The sequence below is a fragment of the Zootoca vivipara genome, chromosome 5 (assembly GCF_965207765.1).
Source record: "Zootoca vivipara chromosome 5, rZooViv2.hap1.1, whole genome shotgun sequence".
Taxonomy (NCBI): Eukaryota; Metazoa; Chordata; class Lepidosauria; order Squamata; family Lacertidae; genus Zootoca; species Zootoca vivipara.
Genome location: NC_142588.1, coordinates 81665707 through 81690034, shown reverse-complemented (window position 1 = coordinate 81690034; position 24328 = coordinate 81665707). Strand labels below are relative to the sequence as shown.

Here is a 24328-nt window from a genome sequence, read left to right as displayed (position 1 = left end):
GCATGCTCTGGTCCATGGGGGTCACAAAGAGTCAGACACGACTAAACGACTAAACAACAACAACAACTCTTTGTTTATTTAGCCCTGTATTGTCTACTCTGGCTGGTAATAGCTTTCTCAGGCAGAGACTTTTCCATTAGTTACCACCTAATCCATTTAACTGAAAAAGCCAGAGTTTATGGACAACAGCCCCGCTGAATCAGGCAAAAGACTCATCTAGTCCAGCATCCTGTTCTCAGAGTGGCCAACATGGTTCCCATGGGAAGTCTGCAGGCAGGACCTAAATGTTCCCCTCTCTTTTAAAATCATTAAAACAAATGACTCCCTGCAAGTAGGAAATCAGCATCACCTACTAAAGTCCCCTGTCTGAGCATTTCTCCCTGGTGTGCAAGTTTTCTGTTTGCAAGGCACGAGGTATTTTTTTTGGGGGGGGGAGGGGAAGTATTTTGGTTGTGTGGTTTCAACCTATGAGTGTGTGTGAGTGTGTGTGTGTGTGTGTGTGTGTGTGTGTGCCTGTCTCTCATCCATCCATCCATCCATCCATCCATCCATCTATCTATCTATCTATCTATCTATCTATCTATCTATCTATCTATCTATCTATCATCTATCTATCTATCTATCTATCTATCTACCTACCTACCTACCTACCTACCTACCTACAGTATCTATCTATCATCTATCTATCTATTTATCATCTATCTATCTATCTATCTATCTATCTATCTATCTATCTATCTATCTATCTAGTGCACCCTGCATCCTTCTGAAGTGTTGCAGCTCATTCTGCCACTTCAGATCCAGCTCATTGTGCTAAATGTGTACAGCAGACCTAACTCTGAACTTAAAAAAAACTTAACATGCCATAGCTACGAAAAAGTGGGCAAATCACCATCTCTCAGACATGCAATGAGAAAATGAACTATTGTAAGCTGCCCTGATCTCTTAAGACAAGGTGAAAAATAAATATAAATATATATCCCAATTCTGCATCAGTGGTCACCTCTCATAATACTAGAACTCAGGGTCACCAAGTGAAATTAATTGGCAATAGGTTCAAGACAGACAAAGGGAAACTTTATACCACACCATAACTAACATGAATGTACTGCCACAAGGTACTGTGGTGGCCACTAGGTTATATAAGGTGTGTGTGTGTGTGTGTGCGTGTGTGTGTGTGCGTGTGTGTGTTTTAAGGATTTGACAAGTCCATTAAAGAGTGATCTTGCTTGCCTGCCATGATAACTAAATTGAACGTCCATATTAGTCAACATAGCTCCAAATAACCATATGCCAGGGTGACTGACAGCCAAGGGTTGCTGGCAGAAAGAGAATGCTAGATGAGACAGATCTTTGCTCCAGTCCAGCAGATTAGTTCTTAAGAAGTGGTCATGACAGCAGTGTGGAAGCTTCCAGAAACATGTTTTATGCTACAGTTGCTCCACAGAGTGGTTGGATCTCATAGAGTGCCATATCACACATTTGTTGACGCTGCAAGTGGTGGTATGAGCACTCTTCCCAGGCTTGGGAGATCCATATAGCAAGCCATACTATATGCTATGACTGTTGTCACATGGGGAAGCCATCACACAAAGATAGCTTTCATGCTACCAGCATAAACATGTAGTTCAATCCTAACACAAATAGTTTATATTAAATTATTTCTAATAAGTTTCATAGCTATTTTCTGCTATTAAATTATCTGAAATTAGTTTTAGGTGCTGCTAATGGTCACTTTCTATATTTCCTTTTGAAATTCCTAACAGGGCTGGAGTACCCTTATGTGGTTTGCTATATATGCTCTTTTCTAGAGAAATCATATCAAGCACTTGTAATTCATGCCTTAGTTCATTTCTAGGTTGGATACTGTAAATCCATCAGATGTCAAGGAAATAAACAGCTATCTTAATTTTAAAAGACATCTGAAGGCAGCCCTGTTTAGGGAAGCTTTTAATATTTAATGCATTATTGTTTTAATATTCGATTGGGAGCTGCCCAGAGTGGCTGGGGAGACTCAGCCAGATGGGCGGGGTATAAATAATAAATTATTATTATTATTATTATTATTATTATTATTATTATTATTATTCCTGCTACATTGTCATGAGGGGCAGCCCAATCTAGAAATTACAGTTGGTTGAGAATACTGTAGCCAGATCATATTTGTATCTGCTTTTGGCAGATTGGCTTCCGGTTTGGTTCAAAGGCTCAATTCCAGTTGCTGGCTTTGACCCTCAAAGGCCAAAGACTATGGTGTTTTTGGAATTCTCTCCACCCATATGACCCTGCTAGACACATGTGCTCTGTTTCTGAAATCCTCCTTGTCCCTTTGCCAACCAAAGTATGAAAAGGGCCTTTTCAGTTGTGGTGCCTAAACTATGGAATAAGAAAGGTCTGCCTGCCCACTTCTTTGATTGATTTTAAATAGGCTCTTAAGCACATCCACTCATCTTGCCCTTCATGTTTGGAATCCTTTTCAGATAACGAGTGTGTATATGAAAGCTTCCCTGAGATTCCTTTGGAAGAAACTTCTGAAAATGATGGAGAACCAAGCACTTTGTCACTCAGTATTCATGAACAATCATCTCCAGCAACATCAAGTGAAGCCTTCACACCAAAGGAGGGATCTCCTTACAAAGCTCCAATATACATTCCTGATGACATACCAATTCCATCAGAGTTTGAGCTTCGAGAATCAAATATTCCTGGAGCCGGATTAGGGATATGGGCCAAAAGGAAGATTGAAGTAGATGAAAGATTTGGACCATATGTAGGAGAACATCGCCCAAGTCTGAAAGATCCTGGCAATGGATGGGAGGTAGGAAAATGTATATGTTATTGTGTTATATTCAGTGATAATCTGTTTGCTTTTAATAAAGGCAGGATTCCTAATGGATAAGTGCAGATATTTTTGAAATAACATTTTTGGTGTATCTAAGGACTGATAATATTGGGTCTTATAATTCTGGGTTGTTATAGAACAGAACACATTTAGGTAGAGATGAGACTCTGTGGATTGCTCACATTTCCTCCTACATCAGTCCACCCCGGCTTTGCGATTTCAAATGCCTTCATTAAGGTGAATGGTGAGGAGTAGGTAAAGGCAATCATTATCTGAACTTGCTTTGATGGTTTGTGGATTTTTTTTCTTTGTTGGCTTTTGCTGATGGTTTGAATATGCCACATAATATGAAAACATATCCTTCCATTAAAATGGTGTCATTTTTTTGAAAATTACCAGAATTCAGATTTTGCTTTTTGTACCCTGAGAACAATCTCGTAGAACTATGATGTTTGCAGTGCTGTTTATAGTATATGTTGTGATATCACAGGCCATCCATTAAAATAGTACATGAACATGTCATCCTAGAAATTTAGGTTGCGGTAATGCTTCCTTATCCTTCTTTCTGAGTCCTGTGGCTTGTCAAGACCTAACAGAATGCCCTTTGTTTTCTTCTAATTCTCATAGCTTCTCATATAACATGACCACCTTGCCCTATTACCTCCATTCCTTGTGGACCAGGCTCATTTACCAACACATTATGTCTGGCCTTAGACAACAGTGAGTCAGGCCTGCTCTCTTCCTTGCCTGACAGCATCAGGCCATTTATTCTCCCCAAAGCTGTCAAGTTCTCCCTTTTTTAAAGGGAAATTCCCTTATGCTGAATAGGCTTCCTCGCGAGAAAAGGGAAAACTTGACAGCTATGATTCTCCCCCCCCCCTCTGAATCAGAGAAATATTTGCCACCTAGAGGATATTGAGATAGAAAAGTCCTTTAGATTCCCACATTCAAATTTTACCACCTGTAATTGAGAGTTCCCATTGTTACAGGGGCAAGTCCAGTCAAAGATATTTAGCTGCCTGAGGCAGAGCAGCAAATTGCACCCTCTACGAATTTAAGCTGCACAGTACTCAAACGCTGCCTGGTTAAGTTTAACACTTAACCCGAGACAGAAAATCTCACAAGCTCAATCACAGGAAAAAATAAAGCAATAAGCAACAATTTTCTGCCTTTGTCATTCCCACCAAGATCAGCTGCCTTAGTCAGCTGCTTCACTTAGTCAGCTGTGGGTGTGGAAGGAGCATGGTATACTGAGTGACCAGCTGACCAGGCAGCTTTACCTTGCCGTAGCTTGGCAAGTCACTCAATATGGCTTGCAAGAGGAGTATCTTTCAGCCTGACCAAGTGAGAAGAAGACATTATCCTCACTCGAAATGAATAAATAAAATTAAAAAATTGTTCAGTAGCACCTTAGAGACCAACTAAGTTTGCTCTGGGTATAAGCTTTTGTGTGCATGCACACTTCTTCAGATACGAAAGCTTATATCCAGAAACACGAAAGCTTATACCCAGAGCAAACTTAGTTGGTCTCTAAGGTGCTACTGGACAATTTTTTAATTTATTTTGACCGCGTCAGACCAACACAGCTACCTACCTGAATCTATTATCCTCACTTGTCCATGCATGTATAAGGCAGGTCTTCCATGGACAGGACCAATGTAGTCTGGCTTTTCTGTTCCTGGGACTTTTGACTTCCTCACAGCAACCCACCATTTACTTATTCTGTCTGGTTCATGCTGCAGATTTATTTCATTTTGCTGCATTCTGCACCAGATGCTGGCATATCAGGCAGGATCCTTAGTTAAGAGGACAGGAGTGTGGGCTCCCTACTACCTCAGTAAAGGCATGGATCAGTTTACCTGAAGGTTTCTGCATCCCAGGATGTTTGGGTGGCACTCACGGGACTGGTTCAAATTGTCACAGCAGTTGCCTTCTGCTTTCCTACATTTCCCCAGCAGGTGAACTGACCCACTCACTCACTCAAATAGCATGTGAATTGTCAGAAACATGAGCCATGCCTGCCTGCCTGCCTGCCTGCCTGCCTGCCTGCCATGCCTTGCTACTGCGAACCTGAAGCCAATAAAGTTGCGGCCTGTCTTTTATCCAGTCTTGAGTCCTGTGTGGGTCTTTCCCCACACAGAGCTTCATTCCTGTCTGTGGCTGCAAAGCATGCAAGCATTATATTCATCCAGTGGGAATGCCCAGGCATTGTTCAACTTCTCTGGCTCCCATGTCTTTTTTAAAAAATATGTCATATTAAAAATAAATCTAGTTTTACTCTTTTCTCACCTCTCTTGTATATGCAGAAAAGCCACAAGGTGGCTCTTCATCACTTTATGCTTTGATGCTGCTTATTATGTGGCAGTATGGTCATACCTTCTCAAATATATCACCTCATAGTTCATGGGGGCTTTTCATATAATCTTGTTGATTTCCTGGAATCAAAGTATAGTACAATGGTAGATGAGACAGAATGTGTCTATCTGTGCAAATAAAATGGCATGTTGAAACTGAGTACTCTGATGCGATCTTAACAAAAATATTGTAAGACCCATTTATATAGCCTCTTTAAGAGCACATAATGAATATAGCCATACCCTCCATCTTGTTTCTAAAGGTGGAAGGAAATCATAGTTTGCATTGTTATCTCTACAAACAAAGGAATCCACTATTGTATTATTACAGTTTTTCCATCAGTACAAAAATGTATGCTTGTCAGACAGAACAGTGTCCCCTCCCCTCATACACTGAACTGGGGATGGGTATGCAGGTGGGGTATGCAGGGGGAGGAGATGGAAGAAGCCCTGATGCGCTAGTGGGACTCATTGTGCTGATGCAATTATTAACTTGAATCATGCCCTAACAATTTATGTTTTGGGTGTATTCAATATTTTATATCTACAGATTTCAACTAAGCACCCAGTATTAAAATATAGCACCTCCCAACACACAAAATACAGTCATACTTTTAAAAGCAAACTTTTAATAAAATACATGAAAAATATTTGTAAATATGGGCCTTATTTTGCTGATAGTTAATAACAAGTATCTAGCTTGGAGTATTTATAACTTGAAGTAGTTGCTGTTCAAAACTGGCCTATTTTTCTTTCTTTTTTGTTTAAATGACTCTCTCCTAATAGGTCAGATGGAAGGATTGAAAACTATAATTAGAAATTGTGATCGAATGTGTAGAAATATTTACTACAACCTAGTGTCCTCCTAACATCATAGAACGCTGCAATACCCATACAAACATTGTGCCCATATGAAGTCTGCAATATCATGTCAATTGTGTTTGTTCAAATACTTCACATATTCAATGTGTTGTGGGACAAAAAAAATGTTGTGACATAGTTCTGCTTGGGTCATAATTGGAGTGCTGTAGAGCAGCTTAAATGAAAAGCTATAAATTTGAATTTGATCTCAGTTTGTGGGTCCAAAGCTGAGCATTGTCTAATCAGGTATTGCTTGGCTAAAGTACAAATCGAACAAGAGGTCACTGGGCAAGGGCAAAGGTCAAGCTTTTTTGCAGTTTGTCACTGCAGTTTTAGTATTTGCCAGCAGGCCAATCATGTGTTGAGGCCAAGTATTTGTAGCTCACTGCAAAATAGAGTACGGCCTGCTTCTTAATCAACAAAGAAAACAGATTTTAAACAGCTGTCAGCAATTTAAAAAACAACCTACATTAAAAAAGCACAAAACATAAAAGTTGTGATTTCACCATACTTTGTTCCTTGGGAAAGATGTGAGGAATAACTACTTGGAAAATGCTATGAAAGGAAACTTCAAATCTTTCCCTAGGACTTGGATAATTTGCATGTGTGTGCAGATGCATTCATTCCCTCTCTTCTCTACTGCAGCTTGTTGAACATTTTGGTTCCTCCTGTTCTGTGGTTTGAAAGATTTAATCATCATGTTCATGGAGACATAGTTTATCCCTAGTGGTTTTCGGATTCATTGTATATTAATGCTTGAGCTGGATATTAGGAAAGTGGAAACAGAAGGCATCAGATCCAAAATATAAAACAGAAAACGCCTCACATTTTTATTACAAGTGTGAACACTTGGGACATGATTATTTGCATGTTTTATTAATTAATTGAAACAAACTAAAAGTAATGCTGCAACCTGCTGCCCCAAGGGCTGGGGCTAGATAACATCATTTAACCAAAGACATAAATGAAATTCAAATTCAGTTTACCAAAATACAAGCAATGCTCAGGCTTTTACATCTGTGCAGTCTACTGTGGTAACAATATGATTTTATATGTTTTCCAAAATGGCAGCAGAAAACTCCCTGGATGCTGCATAGTTCAATGAGAAGGCACACAATGATGTTTGCTTGGGGGGTGAGGTTTGACACATTCTGCCTGCATATACCGTAGGTGACGAGAAATTCTCAGTGGCTTTCCTTAATGGGGAAATGATCCCAGTCCTTTTAGTCTTGAAGGCCCTCTGCCTTGTGGATCACACCAAGAACCCGCTCCTCATACACAAACCATAGGGTTGGGACCAATGTGAATGAAATATCAACATCCAAATATTTCAGGTATGCTTTGGAACACATGAAAATAAATATTTGATGCAAGCATTTCAGACAATATGTCTACCACCAAGGTCAATGAAAGTTGTAAAAATCTGGAAGTCATTCATATTTTTATGTGAATGCCTGAAATGAAGTAAGAACTTAAGATGAGCCTGATGGATCAAGCTAATGGCCCATCTAGTTCAGCATTTTGTTCTCACAGTAGCCACACAAATGCCTGTGCAAAGCCTGCAAGCAGGACTGAGTGCAAAGGCATAAATGCAGGTCCATATGAGAGCCATCATACAATTCTAAAATCTGCTTCCTAAAAGTCAGCAGGGAGGAAGGGAAGTGCATATACCTAGGGAGAGAGTTCCTCAGTGTTTAGCATCACTGCTGAGAAGGTCCTACTTTTTATAGCAACCCATCATCCTTCATACAGAGTAGGATATATAAGGAAGATCTTAATGTGCTGCTTAACTTCTATGGGAGAAGGCTGTCTTGAGATGTGATGGGTCCATGGGTCCATCCAGTGCTGCTTCCGTCATGTCTGTATTCCGGAAATCAAGTGGGGCATGCCAATGTCATAGCTACTTCCCATATTGACATGGGGAGTAGCCACTCTAAAAACTGCTTCTTTCTTTCCAAAGTAAACAACTGTAAATCTGAATGGCAAGCACTGTTCAGTGTAGCATTTAAGACATAACTGTAAAAACATTTTATAGGGATCAGACTTTGGCCAAATCTTGGAATGAATGCCTAACTAATTTTGAAGCAAAGTTATATGCATGTTAACCATTGGGTCCATTGGGATTTTTTTGCTGAACAGGAATACGGGGAAATGGGTGGTGCTGTGGTCTAAACCGCTGAGCCTCTTGGGTTTGCTGATCAGAAGGTTGGCAGTTTGAATCTGTGCGGTGAGGAGAGCTCCTGTTGTTTCCCCCCAGCTCCTGCCAACCTAGCAGTTTGAAAGCATACCAGTGCAAGTAGATAAATAGGTACCACCATGGCGGGAAGGTAAATGGTGTTTCCGTGCGTTCTGGCACTTGTCACGGTCCTCCGTGCGCCAGTAGCTGTTTAGTCTTGCTGGCCACATGACCCGGAAAGCTGTCTGTGGACAAATGCCAGCTCCCTTGGCCTGAAGCGAGATGAGCACTGCACCACATAGTCATCTTTGACTGAACATAACCATCCAGGGGTCCTTTACCTTTTACCACATAGTCATCTTTGACTGAACATAACCATCCAGGGGTCCTTTACCTTTTACCTCTACCTTATAGGAAATATTGTGAACCTTAGCAAGGGGCAAACTACACATTACATGGAAGGCATACTTTATCAAGCATGCTTACAACTGGCCCTTCCTTCCTTCCTTCCTTCCTTCCTTCCTTCCTTCCTTCCTTCCTTCCTTCCTTCCTTCCTTCCTTCCTTCCTCCCTCCCTCCCTCCCTCCCTCCCTCCCTCCCTCCCTCGGTACCAAAAGTAGCTGAATGAGACTTCAGTCTTGACAACAGCAGGAGGGTGATTTCACCCTTTAACCCTTTATCTCTGTAACAGTTTCCTGCCAAGATTCTCCCCTGAAACATTTTGCCCCCAAAGGTAGAATTTCAGGGCAAAATAGCAGTGGGTGGGGGTGGGCAGGGAAATGAGATAATATTCAGCAGGGAAAAACAAGCAAAGGGAAAGTTAAACCCCTTTTGCTGTTTTGGAGGCTGCATTTTCTTTTAAAAAGTGTAGTTTTTTTAAAGCAGACTTTTAAATGCCCATGTTTAAAGTAACGCATAGTTTGGTCCTGAAAGAAAATAATATTCTAATACTAAATAAGAAGATTGACTGACTGCTCCTGATATGACCTTTAAAGAAAGATATACTGTTCAGCTCCTTAGGAAGATGTTGTTGTTTAGTCGTTTAGTTGTGTCTGACTCTTCGTGACCCCATGGACCAGAGCACGCTAGGCACTCCTGTCTTCCATTGCCTCCCGCAGTTTGGTCAGACTCATGTTGGTAGCTTCGAGAACACTGTCCAACCATCTCATCCTCTGTCGCCCCCTTCTCCTTGTGCACTCCATCTTTCCCAACATCAGGGTCTTTTCCAGGGAGTCTTCTCTTCTCATGAGGTGGCCAAAGTATTGGAGCCTCAGCTTCACGGTCTGTCCTTCCAGTGAGCACTCAGGGCTGATTTCCTTCAGAATGGATAGGTTTGATCTCCTTGCAGTCCATGGGACTCTCAAGAGTCTCCTCCAGCACCATAATTCAAAAGCATCAATTCTTCGGCTATCAGGCTTCTTTATGGTCCAGCTCTCACTTTCATGCATCACTACTGGAAAAACCATAGCTTTAACTATACGGATACAAAACTTAAAAATGAAGAAAAAGACAAAATAATCATAGAAACTTTTTTTAAAAAAAATTGACACACACTCATAATTCTTCCCATTAAATAAATGTTGATAAAAAATTTTTTATTATGAAATGACACATTATGCAAGCTGGGATTCAAAGATGAGTTCCTTACGTTAAGTATAGTAGATGCCATTAAGGAAAACAGTCAATATGTCACTAAGCCACAGCCTGTAAAATTAAATTGATTTGGTAAATGTAAGTAAGATAGATCTGTTTGCTTTCATCATCAATTTCGAGGGGGTGAACAGGTGATGTCACCAACCTGGGAGCGATAAAGATGCAGGACCATCTGGAAAGCTTGGTGATGGATGGGCAACTGCTTTTGGATGGTGACAGTGCTGTGGCACTTTGTCACTTGGGATGCAGTACTTAATAACTTTTCAATACCATCATAATAAATTTCACTGCCTTATTAATATAGAAATGGTGAGTTATTACTGTGATGGCCACTGTAAATAACAGGAGATGCAGCTGTCAAAAGCTGATTGTTTGGGCATGTTTCCTTAAGCAACGTAGTTGACTTGGGATATTCGGTGCATGTCTGTGCTAAGCAGAGTTTATTACTCTTGTCAAAAGAGGGGGAAAAGCAAGGTGTTCAAATATTATATCGTCCTTTATTAAATTAAGTTTAATACATTAGCTGACTTTTCTTTGGGTAAGTTGCATAAAACAGGATGCTAAGTCATCTTTAATAATGACATTTAATGTAAAATAATATCTGTACTCCATAAGAATGTCCTTTCCTAACTGAGACAGATATTTGTTCACTCATCAAAACACTAAGAATAAGAACAAAAAAAAACCTCTTTTCATTAACAGGTTACTTTTTGATAAAGAGCTGCTATTCTCTAGCAGTATCAAGCAGGAGGGAGGGGAACCCGAACAGATGTAGCTAATAGCACGCAATGACAAAGAAATATGGGCAAAATTATAACCATGTGTCATGAAATAGTAGGCAGGAAAGATCATCTGGGTGTGTTTGATGAAAGCCCTGGACTGCTCTGTGACACGGACATCAGCCTGACGCCTGGAAAGAAACAAAATGTGTAGATAGATGGAAGGAGAAGATGAATGACCTAGATCAATCATTTAGCACTATTCAGCTTGTTATACCATTGTTCCATAGGAAGATAATTAAATCAGTGATGTCTTTCTTATTTGTTGAAAGGGTGGCACAAACTTGTAAAGAATATCAAAAGCACCTCAAACATATTATTCTTTAAAAAAATAAAATAAAGCAGGATACTGACTTTGCTTTTCAGACTTGGGCTTTGTGAGCCTTTAATTAAATGTCTTTTCTTAGCATTTCTGTAACTGCTGAAAAGAGAGCCAGCAGTCTATTAACAGGCAATAAAGTTCAGGAAGCCTACAACTAGTTTCTTGGGTCAGAGGTGAAAACTGCATGCAAAATGAAACAAAGGTGTGTTTTGATGGCTCAACAAGCAGTGAAGAGACAGAGCGCAAGTACGCACTGGGAGAGTGTGACATTCTTAAAGAGAAGCAAGAGGGGAGCTGCCTTATTCAGCTACACAGTGAAACTAACCAACAGTGGCACTGGTCATTATTGTGCCAGTCATAGATTGGCTTTCATATTGGTATTTTGGCAAAATGCTATTCCTCTCCTTACCCCCTCCTCCTTTTGTATCACAACTTGGAGGTCTTGGAACCCCCTAGTTTACCATCCACCCTATATCTAGGGCTTGCCTAGCAGGACCTCCAACCTATTCACACAGCTATACCAGACTCCCTGTTGTGGTACCCAGCAAGTCTCCCTTCTTATCTTGATCTCCTTTCCTGTCACATTCGCCTGATGATGAGCTCCTGCCTTTATCAAACCTATGGTTGCAGTATCACTATAGATATTCATCTTTTCACTCTTGCCTAGCCCCAATGCCTCCTCTGCTTAATGGGGGAGGTGGTGGGATGTTTTGCCTCAGGTGCCAAAATGTATTGGGCTTCCCCTGCTGAATAATGTCACAGATTCTGGACTTCATCCTCCTTCCGTAGCAATCCATGAGATCCCTTTACTTCTGTAGATGAAGAGAGAGCACCATGGGACAGAGTAAAAGAACTGCAATCTAGGGAAGTCCTAAGGATCCCAGGACAGGGTTTCACTTTTAGATTGAGGGTCCTTTATGTTGGATTTTACAGGAGAATGTAAAGAAGCTTAGTTGTGTGCCCTGTGTTGGCAACTGAAGCAAAGCCATGAAGCATGCTTCTTTAGCATCGCTCTACAGGTGGGTGCAAAACACAAAGCTTTGACAAGTACATAGAGGAAGCAGCTATCCTCATTAATAGGATGCACTTCTGTTTGGCCATTCAGTTTGGCCTTGGAGAGACCAAAGTAAATTTCCCAATCAACGCTGCATCCACTGATAACCTAATTAACAGTTGTTTCCATCCATTTAAGGATAGGATCCTCCACCTCTTTATCATTTGAAACTCTTATCAGCTGCCTGCTGTTTTGCTTCCTAACATTGTCCTCATTGCCCACTGGAGGAAAACTTGTATTGTCATACATCCAGTTATTTAGCATATCACTATGGTCTGACTATTTACTCCCTTCGTCAGCATCTGTCTGACCCTGGCTATTCCTTTTGTTTCAGGTAGTCTGTAGTTTAGGTGACAGTATTAAATGTTTTTTAGTCTTATTTGGCTGTTCAAAGCTGGTTCAGTCAGCCAAGGCTTCCCAGAAGTTCAAGCCCCACGTGACCTCTCATTAGATGAGCTGCTTCAACATCTAGCTGCTTTACTTGCCTCTTCTATCCCCCTTTCCTGTCTTCTTTTGTTGTTTGCCATTTTATTTACTGTAGATTAGTTGGGAACCTTAAAGGGACACAAGCTTTGAGTTCTCCTTTGGGAATTTCTCTACTTTTGGAACCATCTTTGGGGGGTTCCATGAAACCCAGATTGTTACTAAAAATTATCTAGTTTTAAATCAGGATATTATTGGTAAAGCACAGTCTGCAAATGTAGAAAGCTAAACTGTCATTTCCATCCAGAAACTTGTGCTTAGCACTGACATAAGAAGAGCCCATCTAGTTTAGCATACTGTTCCCACAGCAGCCTGTCGAAAACCTGTAAACATTACATAGGTGCAAAAGCACGTGCCTTACTTGTGTTCCCTAGCAGCTGTTATTCATAAGAATACTGCCTCTGACACACTGGAGGTAGTAGTATATAGCTAGTCATCACTGATGTTCTCCATGAATTGGTCCTAAGTCCCTTTAAAGCTGTCACAGTTGGCTTTCAAGAAACTCCTAGTGGGAAACTCAGGAAACTTGTTCCTTCTCTCTTTTGCACAACTAATTATTGGCATTTTAACCATCACCTTTCTCATCATCTCCATTTCCAAAATCTCATTGTCTTTTCTGCTCTCACAGATTTTGTGGTGCTAAGGGCAAAGTTCTGTCTCACCATTCAGTCTGAATCAGAAGACGCTGCTGGATGGATACCTGTAGGCAGTGTTGGGTTGAATGAGAGCCAGTAAACTCTTACTTAATTCTGGTAAGGCAGAGGTATTGTGGATAGGCAGTTTTTCTTTTAGGGAATTGGGGAGATGGCCTATTCTGTATAGGGTAGCACACACCTTGAAGGAGCAGGTATGTAGTTTCAAGGATACACCTTGAACTGATTAGGTATAGGTTACCTTGGTAGGAAGGAGTGCCTGTCTCCACCTCTGGCTAGTACAGTAGTTGTGCCCATTTCTGGGTCAGGATAGGCTGGCACCCACAATCTATGATCTGGTGATCTCAAGTTTGGATTATTGAAATGTACTCTTTTGTGAGGTTGCCTTAAGGCTGCCTGGAAGTTGCAGCTAACACAGAATGCAGCTGCCTGGTTATTTACAGGGGCACCCAGACTCGAGCATGTAACACTGATACTAAAAGCAGTGCACAGGTGAATGTATATCATTGGGCCCAAATCAAGGTGCTGCATGGTCTGGAAAACCCTAAAACCATTTAGGAACCAAATATCTACAGGAGTGCCTTTTCCAACACCAGCAAACTCAGTTCATAAGATAATTGGTGTGTGTGTGTTCTGCTCATAGCCCCATCCCACCCAAGGATTCATGATATACAGGGGCACACAAACAGGTCCTTGCCTATGACAGTTTCCCTGACTCTGGAATGCTCTCCCCTTGGAGATATGTTTGTCCTCTTTGTTTCACATATTTATATGTCACTTGAAGATGCTTTTGTTTACCCAGGCTTTTATAGACTGGGGTTAGATTGTTTGCTTTAATGCCTAACAGCGGCAAAGGGTTTTGATGTCTTTTAATTGTCCAGAATGTGTTGTTGGTTACCAGTTAATCTATAACCAGTTGGTTAGGAAATGTATTTTGTGCTTTTATATTTTATTGGACTCTTTTGGGATGAAGCATGATACAGAAACCTGGCCCTGAAATTGAATACATTAATTGTTTGGCTAGGTTCAAGTGTCATTCTTTCTCATGGAGAGAAAGCTTTATAAATGTTTCACTTTTATAGGGGCAAGTCAATGCTATCCCAATGCTGATAGCCACTTTATTACTCAAATAACTAATGAGATTTTTCCATAATCTCCCTGCCTTGCCTCAGTTTGGGTTGGAAGACTCAAGTGGGTAACTGCAGCAGAAGTGAAGTGGTTAGCATGCTAGTGTGACACTTATTTACTCAGTTTGATTTTCCCTCAACAGATTGTCATTTCTATTATTATTATTATTATTATTATTATTATTATTATTATTATTATTTTGATGCCACTCTTCATCTAAAGATCACAGGGCAGTTAACAATATAAGGACACAAAAATACATACCATAATGAAACAATACCCCTTCCACAGTTTAAAAGGCCATAGATTGTTTAATTAGCCAAAGGCCTGGAAGAAGAGAAATGTTTTCGCCTGGTGCCTAAAGAATTGTAACAAAGGCACTAGCATAGCTGCCAAGTTATCCATTTTTTTAAGGGATTTTCCCTTATGCTGAATAGGCTTCCTCGCGAGAAAAGGGAAAGCTTGGCAGCTATGGGCACTAGTTGAGCCTCCCTGGTGAGAGCATTCCACAAGTGGAAAGCCACCACAGAAAAGGCCGCTTCTTGTGTTGCCTGCTGAAGATGAATAAACATGCATAGGATTGACCATTTCAATGAAGTAAAGTATGAACTCTTAAAATGAGAAAATGATGGTTACCCAACTGCCAAAACAGCAGCTCTAGTGAAATAACAGTATGAATGGATTGAAATCTTATTTACAGTAGGTACTTAAGCAACAATGCAATTGGACTCCTCAGTGAAATGAATGGGAGTTGTGCATGGGCATTCTGTGTTGTTTTGTCTTCTGTTACCTGCTGCTTCAAGGCTCTGTGCTTTTAATCATAATACTGGGTTCCAGTGCCATTTGGGGGGGGGGGGAGGGAGTCTTCATTTCCTATAAATCTTTAGGTCCAAATGTTGTGCATCCATTCCCTCCCTTTATTTCCAGCTCTAAGCCACAGGTGCTTGCACTGCTGCTTTCTCATGGGTATCACTCCAGACATACCAAACTGGGAAAATATGAAACACAGCTGCTCAGGGAAAGTCCCCAAATTTAGGCACCTTTCTAGCTGAACCACCAGTTTCCTGACGGCCTGAACTAGACCTACTTAACATTATTTTGCTATCCAAGGAACAATTTCTGGTTTTTTTCATAGATGAGACTTTTTACATAGGTTTCAAAGGGTTTGTGGCAAGACAATAATACTTATGCTGTGTCGTCAGACAATTCATCTATATTCTGATGGGTATTTTTTGCATTTCAGGGATGTGTCGTAACAGCATTTCTTCCCCTGAAATGTTGCTTCTGCCTATTCTTTTGTGGCAAACAGAGAAGTTGTAGGGGAGAAAACCATATTTGTCTTAGTGTTGAGAATTATAACTAATTTGATGCAACAGGTTTAACTTACCATTTCTGTGGTGAAAAGAAAAGCTTAGCATGATCCAGATTTTCCTTGGTTTCTGCCCATTATTGTGCAGAGCAGAGGTATTCACGTTTCTTTGTCTAACAGTTTTATAATGTCTTAAGAGATTAACAGTGAGCATGAATGAAGGCCTGAGGATTAGACCAAAAAAGCAAGCAAAAAAGCTGCCAACTAGTACCTTGCTTTCCCACTTCAAGTTTTTCAGCATTGCCATATGCGTATAGAAACTAAGAGAAGATAATAAGGACCAGAGTCCCAAAAGTGTTTAGTGATTCAAAAAATTCAGATGACATGTCAGAACCGACAGAATGATGGAACATTATGTGGCAGGGCCCTACTTTTTTGTGTGTGTGTATGTGTCTTATACTAAGCTTTCACCCTGAGTGAATGCAGATGTTATCACAGGATCCCAGACCAACAGTCAGTGAAATGTGACAAGCTGTCAGCAAAGTTACACTACGTTGAGTTTGTTAAAATATCCCAAAGCTTTATATACACACTTTTTATATAAAGTGCTTAGCTCAGTCCATTGGAAGGGGGGCAGTGGGGAAGGGGGAGAAACACCCTTTTTGAGTAATTTCTGTTTTGTCATCCATTGTATGATCTCGAACACTTAACCCTGCATTTTTCTTCCTCTGAAGGGTTATGCGGCTATCAATAATATTCCTAAAATAAAAATCCAGTTCAGGGATTCATAGTAGGACTGTTAACCAAATGCTGCGCCTGCCATCCTTTTCATAACTGAAGTCTTTACTGAGGTTACTAGTTCAACATTTCCAAGCAAGGGACCTGTTGAATCCATTGTGTCTGAAATAAAGGTTATCCATTATGTTCTATAGGAATCAGGGAACAGCCACTTAAAATGAGGGGTGCCCTTGACTGTAAGAGACGTTGGGGCAGATAAGAATTTACTTCCTACAGTAATATGAATAGGAGCTATCAAAACAAAGCATAAACAAGTTATTCCCAGCACCTTTTAACCTGAATTGCCCATAGTATTTTATAAATTATACGCAATGCACAAAGATAATATCCCTTTTTGTAGTAGGCAGGGACTTGTTTTCCCCCTCTCTCACTCTCTGTAGCAGTATTGTTGTTTTTGTTTAGTCGTTTAGTCGTGTCCGACTCTTCGTGACCCCATGAACCAGAGCACGCCAGGCACTCCTGTCTTGCACTGCCTCCCGCAGTTTGGTCAGACTCATGTTGGTAGCTTCGAGAACAGTATTAGTTTATGGTTAAAGTGCTATACAAATATACAGTATTGTCATTGCTGCTGCCACGACTACTAAAATTCATTAATATGTTAGTAAGTTAATTTTAAGCATTTTAACCAGTCCTCTGCAGCTGTTACTGATTCGTTTCATGTAAAAAAAGACCTAGTTGTATGAAGAACCCAATTAGAGTCTTTGAAAATCTAATGAGAAGAAAAGAAAAAGAAAAATGCACTCTGAATTGAAACAAACAAACAAACAAACAAACAGCCCACTCATGGTAAATGTTAAAACTGTAATTACACTAAAAACTGTAATTAGAGGACAGTTACTCACAGACTATTAAAGATTTGGGAGTCAAAGTTTTCCTTAGCATGTCATGCAAACTAGACCTTTTTGCCTTTAAAACAATGGCACCAAACATTGGAAGCAAATAGCACCCCCCCCCAGTATAGATTGTGGTTATGATAATTTGATAGCTGTAAAAGCTTTCAATGTCAGCTCCAGATTCTGAAACATTTAGGAAACAGAATTATGGCAATACTGATAATTGTAATGCAGTTAATAGCTTAGTTTTTAAGGCTATGTAAGAGGGGGAAACGAGATGAATAGTTCCTGGGTTGAAACTCATGAAGCAAATTGCAAACCTGTTTTGAAAATAATTATACAGATCAGTCACTAGAACCCCTGGCAGTTTGTATTTCTTTTCCTATTATTGTTAGCGTAAACTGAAATTTAATGAGATAGCTAAATGTAATGACGCAGACTCATACATTTTCCTGATACACTGAATTGCAGTAAGTTTATTTTCTGTTAAATAATGTCAAATAATGCTCATGATTTAGAATCAATTTAAGCCTTCTTGGGAGTGAGATGAGCTTGTATTATTACTGCCCATATATTAAACAGAATTAATTCACTTCTCTGAACCAAGAAACATAACAAGCATTTGTTTAAGTCCAATTTAGCTTTGCTGCCAAACCTATTACCAAACAATGTGCTGTGTATTAAAAAAATGAAATCCAAGACTCTAAACAGACAAAAATCTTGCATTATTGTTTATTCCCCCATCCCAAACAATAGATCTAAATGATCACTGAAATTATGCATATAAGCAAAATGATTTAAAATAAGTTTAACAGTTAATCACACTCATGCTGAAGTTTTGAATTTCATCTGTCTGCTTAGATCTATTGTGATCCATTAAGTGGCTTCCTTTTCCCCCTCCCAACAAACTGAATGGTGCAACTGCAAGAAGATCTTTTGTCCTTTTAATTCAGTCAGCATGGAAATGATTTTCTCATTTCAGACCCTTTTCTGTCCTCTCTTCATTGTGTCAATAAAATAGAGTTGTGCCAAGCTGCTCTAATCAGCTTAGAGTGCTAATTCATTGCACTGGGATGCTATCTTGGTCTGGCTACAGGTGGACTCTATAAGGGGTGAGACTCCAGGGGAGCGTAATTGTAAGTCTCCTGAGGCTTGTTTGCAGAATAACTGAAATCTCAAGCTTGAGCTAAAGGGGGAGGGGGGCCATGTACAAATACAAGCAAGTTTATATGCAGCGTATTACAGCAGCATTAACTTGGCCTTCTTTTCCTAGAAGAGCAGAAGGGTGTTAAATCAGAGGCAAAGACACTTAAAACATGTTTTAACAATTATAAAATGTAAAGTTCTGATCATCTTTGACAACAAGGTTCATAGTCAGAATTGATAAGGAGCAATTGGCAACTAGCAAAGGAATGTTTTAGGTTTGTGATCTGGAGCTATTGCAGGCACTTTGAAAAGCACTACAGTGAGAAGCAATCTGCAGTGCTGATTACTGTTGTTGCTAATCTGGGCCTAGAATGGAAATGTGATCAGATACTTACTATATTCTGGCCGAACTGAAACTAACATGTAGGCCCGGCTCTAGGGGTAGTCTCGGTGGCGCGGGGTGCCAGGGCGTGGGGCCGGCAGGAGGGCGCTGCGCGGCGAAGCCGTGCTGCGTGCTGCGCCCGCCCACCAGGACGGAGGCGCCGGAGTGATCTCCGTGTCACGGCGCCATGGCGCCCAACCGGCTTGAGCTCTATATGCTTACATGAGCTCTATAATCAATGACCTCATGATGTGTAGGCTAATTCAGCTTGGTTAGATGCCAGGAAAATTGATGCTGTCTTTGGATGCAAGAGCTTGGCTTCTTTAGAATGAAACAACAGCAGCAGCAGCAACAACAAAAAGGCAAAGGATCCAAAATGCAGGAAACATTTTTCATGGGAAACTTAATATGAATATGTGAAAATATACTTGCAGTGTGCTGTACTTGCAGTGTGCTTGCAATGTAGGGATACAGAAACCATTTGCAAAGGCATCATTACTACAGTGCTAACTGTTGATTTGGCCTCAAATGTGTGTACTGATTCAGAAGCCTTTCTCATGACCTTGTCAGCCATGAAAGATGCAGGATTAAGTTAATGTTTGTTCATTTTCTGCTATAGATGCCACATGCTGAGATGTGTTAATACCACATGTCAAACTTGGTGCATTCCCGTACATTCAAAAATTATTCTTGCAGTTGTGTGCAACAAACTGAGCCATTCTGAATAAATACTGCTCTCATTGTTGCCTTCATGCTCAACGTGTACAGAGAGCAGAGGAGCATGCTCAGTACTCAGCTTTTCTCTCACATTACCTAGCTCAGTACATCACATTTGTATCTGAAACTCAGCACTGATCAACTCAACTCAATGGATGCCATATATTGGCCATGTTCATATATATATATTTATAGGGTCACCAAAATGATACCCTCCAGATGTTATGGACAACAACACCCATCATCCCTAACCATTGGCCATGCTGGTGAGGTATTATGGAAATTGTAGCTGAAGGGTATCTACAGTGTTTGGTATCTATGTCATAGTTAATAGTTTGCTATGATCATGAAGATTGCTCTTGCTTTACTCCTCACCCAGTGGGAGCAGAAATAACAAACCAAAATCCATGGCTTAACATTACACCTGTGCACGGCATCATGGTTTGTTTCACTCAGGAAGCTAAGAAGAAACCTTGCTCCAGACATAACACTATGTAGGGATTGTGCTTTGTTGCTCCTGCTTGCACTAGGGGAGGAATGATGTGAGAGCCACTCACTTCAAATATGTTAACCAAAGTAGAGTAGGACTTGGGATCGCAGTGAGCTTGGGGAAGATATATCTGAAGCTGAGGAAGATAGGAATTCTTTCCTATAAAAGACTTGTGCCTCCTCCTTGAAAGGTCTGGAGGGTGGCAACACCAAAACAGGCCTTTTCTGCTGTGGCTCCCCACTTGTGAAATGCTGTCCCTGTGAAGGTTTGCCTTGACAGGCCTTTTCTGCTGTGGCTCCCCACTTGTGAAATACTGTCCCTGTGAAGGTTTGCCTTGACAGGCCTTTTCTGCTGTGGCTCCCCACTTGTGAAGATTTGCCTTGTGCCTTTGTTACATATCTTTAGGTGCCAGGCAAAAACAGTCTTCTTCTCTCAGGTCTTCGGCTAACTAAACAATCTATGACCTTTTAAATGGAGGGAGAGGGGTTACTGTTTTTATTTTTTACTGTATTTTATATTTTATATTTATAGTGACCCTTGGATGAAAGGTGGTATAGAAATTAAATAAATAAAATGAGAGGAGCCTTATCTTAGAGAAGCATGTGGAAAAAATAGGTTATACTTTCCCTTTCAACTTGATTTACAGACTTGTTTAGCCTTTGTCAGCATGGTACCAGATTGCTGCACTACAATTCCCATCGGTCTCAGCCATCAAGACTGTGCACAGCCACTTTTAGACTGTACTGGCCAGGGCTTGTTGTAATTGTAGTCAAACAACATCTGGAGGGCATCTGGTTGGCAAAGGTTTCTCTGCCATGGTCCGGGACCCCTGCTAAATGTCAGCAGCTTCCTTCTCAAAATGAAGTGTTCATTGGAGAGATGAAGACAAACTCTTAGGTTTGTGGGCTTTTAAACAGAGGAATATCTAGTCTGGTTCTTTGTGTGTGAGAGACAGAGTTGTCACTGTGATGAATAATGACAGAAGCAGAGACAAAACACTCACCAGGAAATCTAGCAATTTTACGTTACTCATGAGTGGGATTTTTCTGTTATCAAAAACTCCCATCAGAGGAGAGGAAATTGACTTCTTAATTAGCCAAAGTCCGTTGGAGGAGGTGGGGTTCAGAAGAGATGAAGAAAAATCAGAGATAGTTGATGCACATTTTAGGCTAATGATAGGAGAGGAAATAGTGGAACTTGAAAGGTCACTGACCTTATTAGACCCGGAGAAGAGGTAAAACCCTTCAGAAGTTTTTACCTAAGATGGGCTGCCAATGTGTTAAGTTCTAAAGATGGAAACAGAAGGAACTAAAAGGGGAAAAAAGATCAAATATGGGAGTTGTAGTGATTGGTATAGCTGCCACCATGATAATGAATTTATTATATACAATAAATAGAATACTTTTAATTCTAAATCAATGAATAAGTATTTACATGTGTCAATAGAAACACACAGAGGGATATCCATCTCTTCCCCCCTCAGAAATATGCATTCCTAGATTTTCACCAGAGAATCTTATAAATAGACTAAGCTGAATGCCTATTGCAGGGGCATGGGGGTGGGGAGAGGACAAATAGAATGTAGCCACTTAGTAATTTATTTATACCTTTCTAAGCCGTGTAGCATTTAGAGTGAATTGTGAAGCACATATGCGCATGCACGTGCACACGCACACACAATGCGCATAAACATAAAAAGAGCTATAACATAGAGTGAAAGTTCAAACCTCATGTTTGGATCACCAAATGAAAAGGTCTGGCAATGGTGTTTGCCTATTCTAAAACATGGGTGACAGGGGACAGTGTATGCGATTGAACTTTGGAACACATTGTCTCAGGTTGTGATAATCAATACATTATCAACTTTTAAGAAATATTAGAGAAATATATGGAAGACAGAAAAATCAATTATCGAATTAGTAAGGATGTACATCTCACTAGGAGTATCTATGAAATTGATAATGTCAGTAGTTGAAATTTATGTCATTAACATTAACATTTTATTTTCATACCATAAAAAACAGGGCATTTTCAGAGGTTGAATATTGCCTGGATTGACCAATGAAGAAACTATATAAGGCTCTACTATTTTTAAAATGTTTGCCATAAGTTGGTGCCACTTGTGATGCTGCTATGAATTACTGCCGTTATCATTGTAAATAAGTTGTTATAGGCAGTAATTCATAGCAACATCACAAGTTACGTTGTGTCTAAAAACAATTCAAGTTTGGTTTCTCCTATGTAACAAATAAGTTTAGAATGCACATGATTTCAGAGACAGATTTAGGGATGCATATTTAAGATTATTTGGTGCAGGTTAATTCTTTAATCATATTGTTCACAGTTAGAGTGGAGAAGGTTAGATTTACTCACATATGCACATTCTTATCAAGTGAAGGAGAGACTATAATCTATGCTAAATATTGTGAATACAGACCTGGGGGGGCATTTGCTGTTCTGCTAACACTGATGCAATATATAGTGATATGTTTTCTGTATGCAATGACACAGTTCTAAACTCATATCAAAGTAAAGTTTCCAGAATGCTTAAGAGATGGGAGAAGTTAAGACCAATGGAGATAAGTTATACATGTCAGATAAATTGTTATTTAGAGAAAAAAACTTCAATTTGTTCAGTTCAACCAAGGATATTCAGAGGAATCAGGACAACTATATGCATTCAGTCCAAGATTCAGAATGGAGTATTTTTGAAGCTGAAGAATTGCATGCCTCAAGCCATAGGAGGGCTCCACAGAAAGGCATTTAAGTGTACTAAAGTTCCCAGAGAAAGACAGGCTGCCACCAATGATTAGATGTGGTTTGTAATAGTATCGTCCTGTTTTCACTCACTACAGTAGACCATTTCTACTAGGCTAACAAGGCAGAGGGTAATGAAAAACATGCCAAGTAGAGAGTGCAAGAGAGAGGAGCCTAACCTATACACAGGAAACAAATGTGATCAATTACCCCAAGTGTGGAGCTCACAGATACCTTATCTTCAGACTCCTTAAAATAAGAACTTGATTGTTACCAAATGCATCTCAGAAGCTGAGGGAGGATGGGTAGGAGAAAAGAGTGCATTAATGGTGGGGGGAGGAGCAGGGGGGGGAGAGATGAAGTTACATTGGTTCAGAAAACTATGATTATATTTTGGTTCCAAACACATAAAAGGATTCACAGAGGTGGTTAGCAAGCAATCATAGCATTAACTCCACAATAAGCACAAGCCTCTGTTAAACATTAAGTTGATCTAAATGCTTTTAGAAATGTAGTAGTCATGCTCATAGCTAGGATGTTGGCACAGGTGAGGCGGCAGAACATTGGATGAGCAATTGTGCTTGCTTTCAGAAATGTATGTCATTTGTTTTGGTCTTAGGGCACAAACCACAGGGAGTGGAGCCAACCCAAGACCCTTTGTAGCCTGAGACGAAGGACAAGATAGCGCCCTTCTCCTTTCTGAACAGCCTGGGAACTTTACTTGCAGCCCCTCAGTATTTGCTGCCCAAGTATTTTCTGCCCAGTATTTTCTGCCTATTTTTCCTAATGGTAGGGCAAGCCCTGATAAGGGAACACTTGAGCAAGTCCGTCAAAAATGAATAGGGTCTGCACCTCATCACATTGGGGCCCTCATGAAACTCTCAATCATTTCCTAGATGATTTATGCAGGAAAGGTTTCTGGTAAATTGGTTGCTTAATAAGAAGTAATTTAAAAAATGGATTATTTTAATATGGGAAAAACCCAGTAAGGGTACAAATCAGTGCAAATTAAGTCCTTTATTCCACACTGTTTTCAATGGGGAGACTAACCACATTGAAATCAATAGGACTGCAAAGTGTTTAGCCGGATTGTGCATTGTGGTGTTTATGTGGTTGTACAGTATAATAAATAGCAAACCATTGTCCCCTAGGCTATTTATGTGATTGTACAATATACCATAATAAATAGTAAGCCATGAAAAAAAATCAGTGGTTCAGGATTATAAAATTTTCAATCATCAAAGAAAAACTGAGCAGTGTAATTTAGGGGCAAACTGCAACATACTTTATGGAAGGGGTAATCTAAGGAAAGACATAACTTCTTGCAGGCCTTTCGGTGGTGTGTTTGCTAACCTTAATGAACAAGATTACAAACTTAATTCATTGTAATTTCATTCTTCAGCGCAATAACTATGGAAACGTTCCCTCTTTAAAGTGGTTTGAATATGATTTTTACAGGAAGAATTTTTCCCTCTTCAGGACAAGAGTGATAATGTTATAGCTCTAGAAAGCAGCAGCTGAACTCAGGTTGACATACAAAATGGAGATCATTAGCTAAAGTGGCTGACAGGCTGTATGCCTGCTGAAGATGC

The 24328-nt window shown here is 40.1% G+C and overlaps 1 protein-coding gene across 12 annotated transcripts in view; it reads left to right on the top strand.

Moving 5' to 3' along the window:
- MECOM (MDS1 and EVI1 complex locus) overlaps positions 1-24328 on the top strand; it is a 480916-nt gene that overhangs the window by 222219 nt on the left and 234369 nt on the right. For all 12 annotated transcript variants that reach the window (XM_088669185.1, XM_088669184.1, XM_088669183.1 and 9 more), the window contains one exon: positions 2481-2818. In XM_088669185.1, the coding sequence (XP_088525311.1) occupies positions 2481-2818 (338 nt within the window). Of the gene's footprint in view, positions 1-2480; positions 2819-24328 lie in introns of those variants that run through there.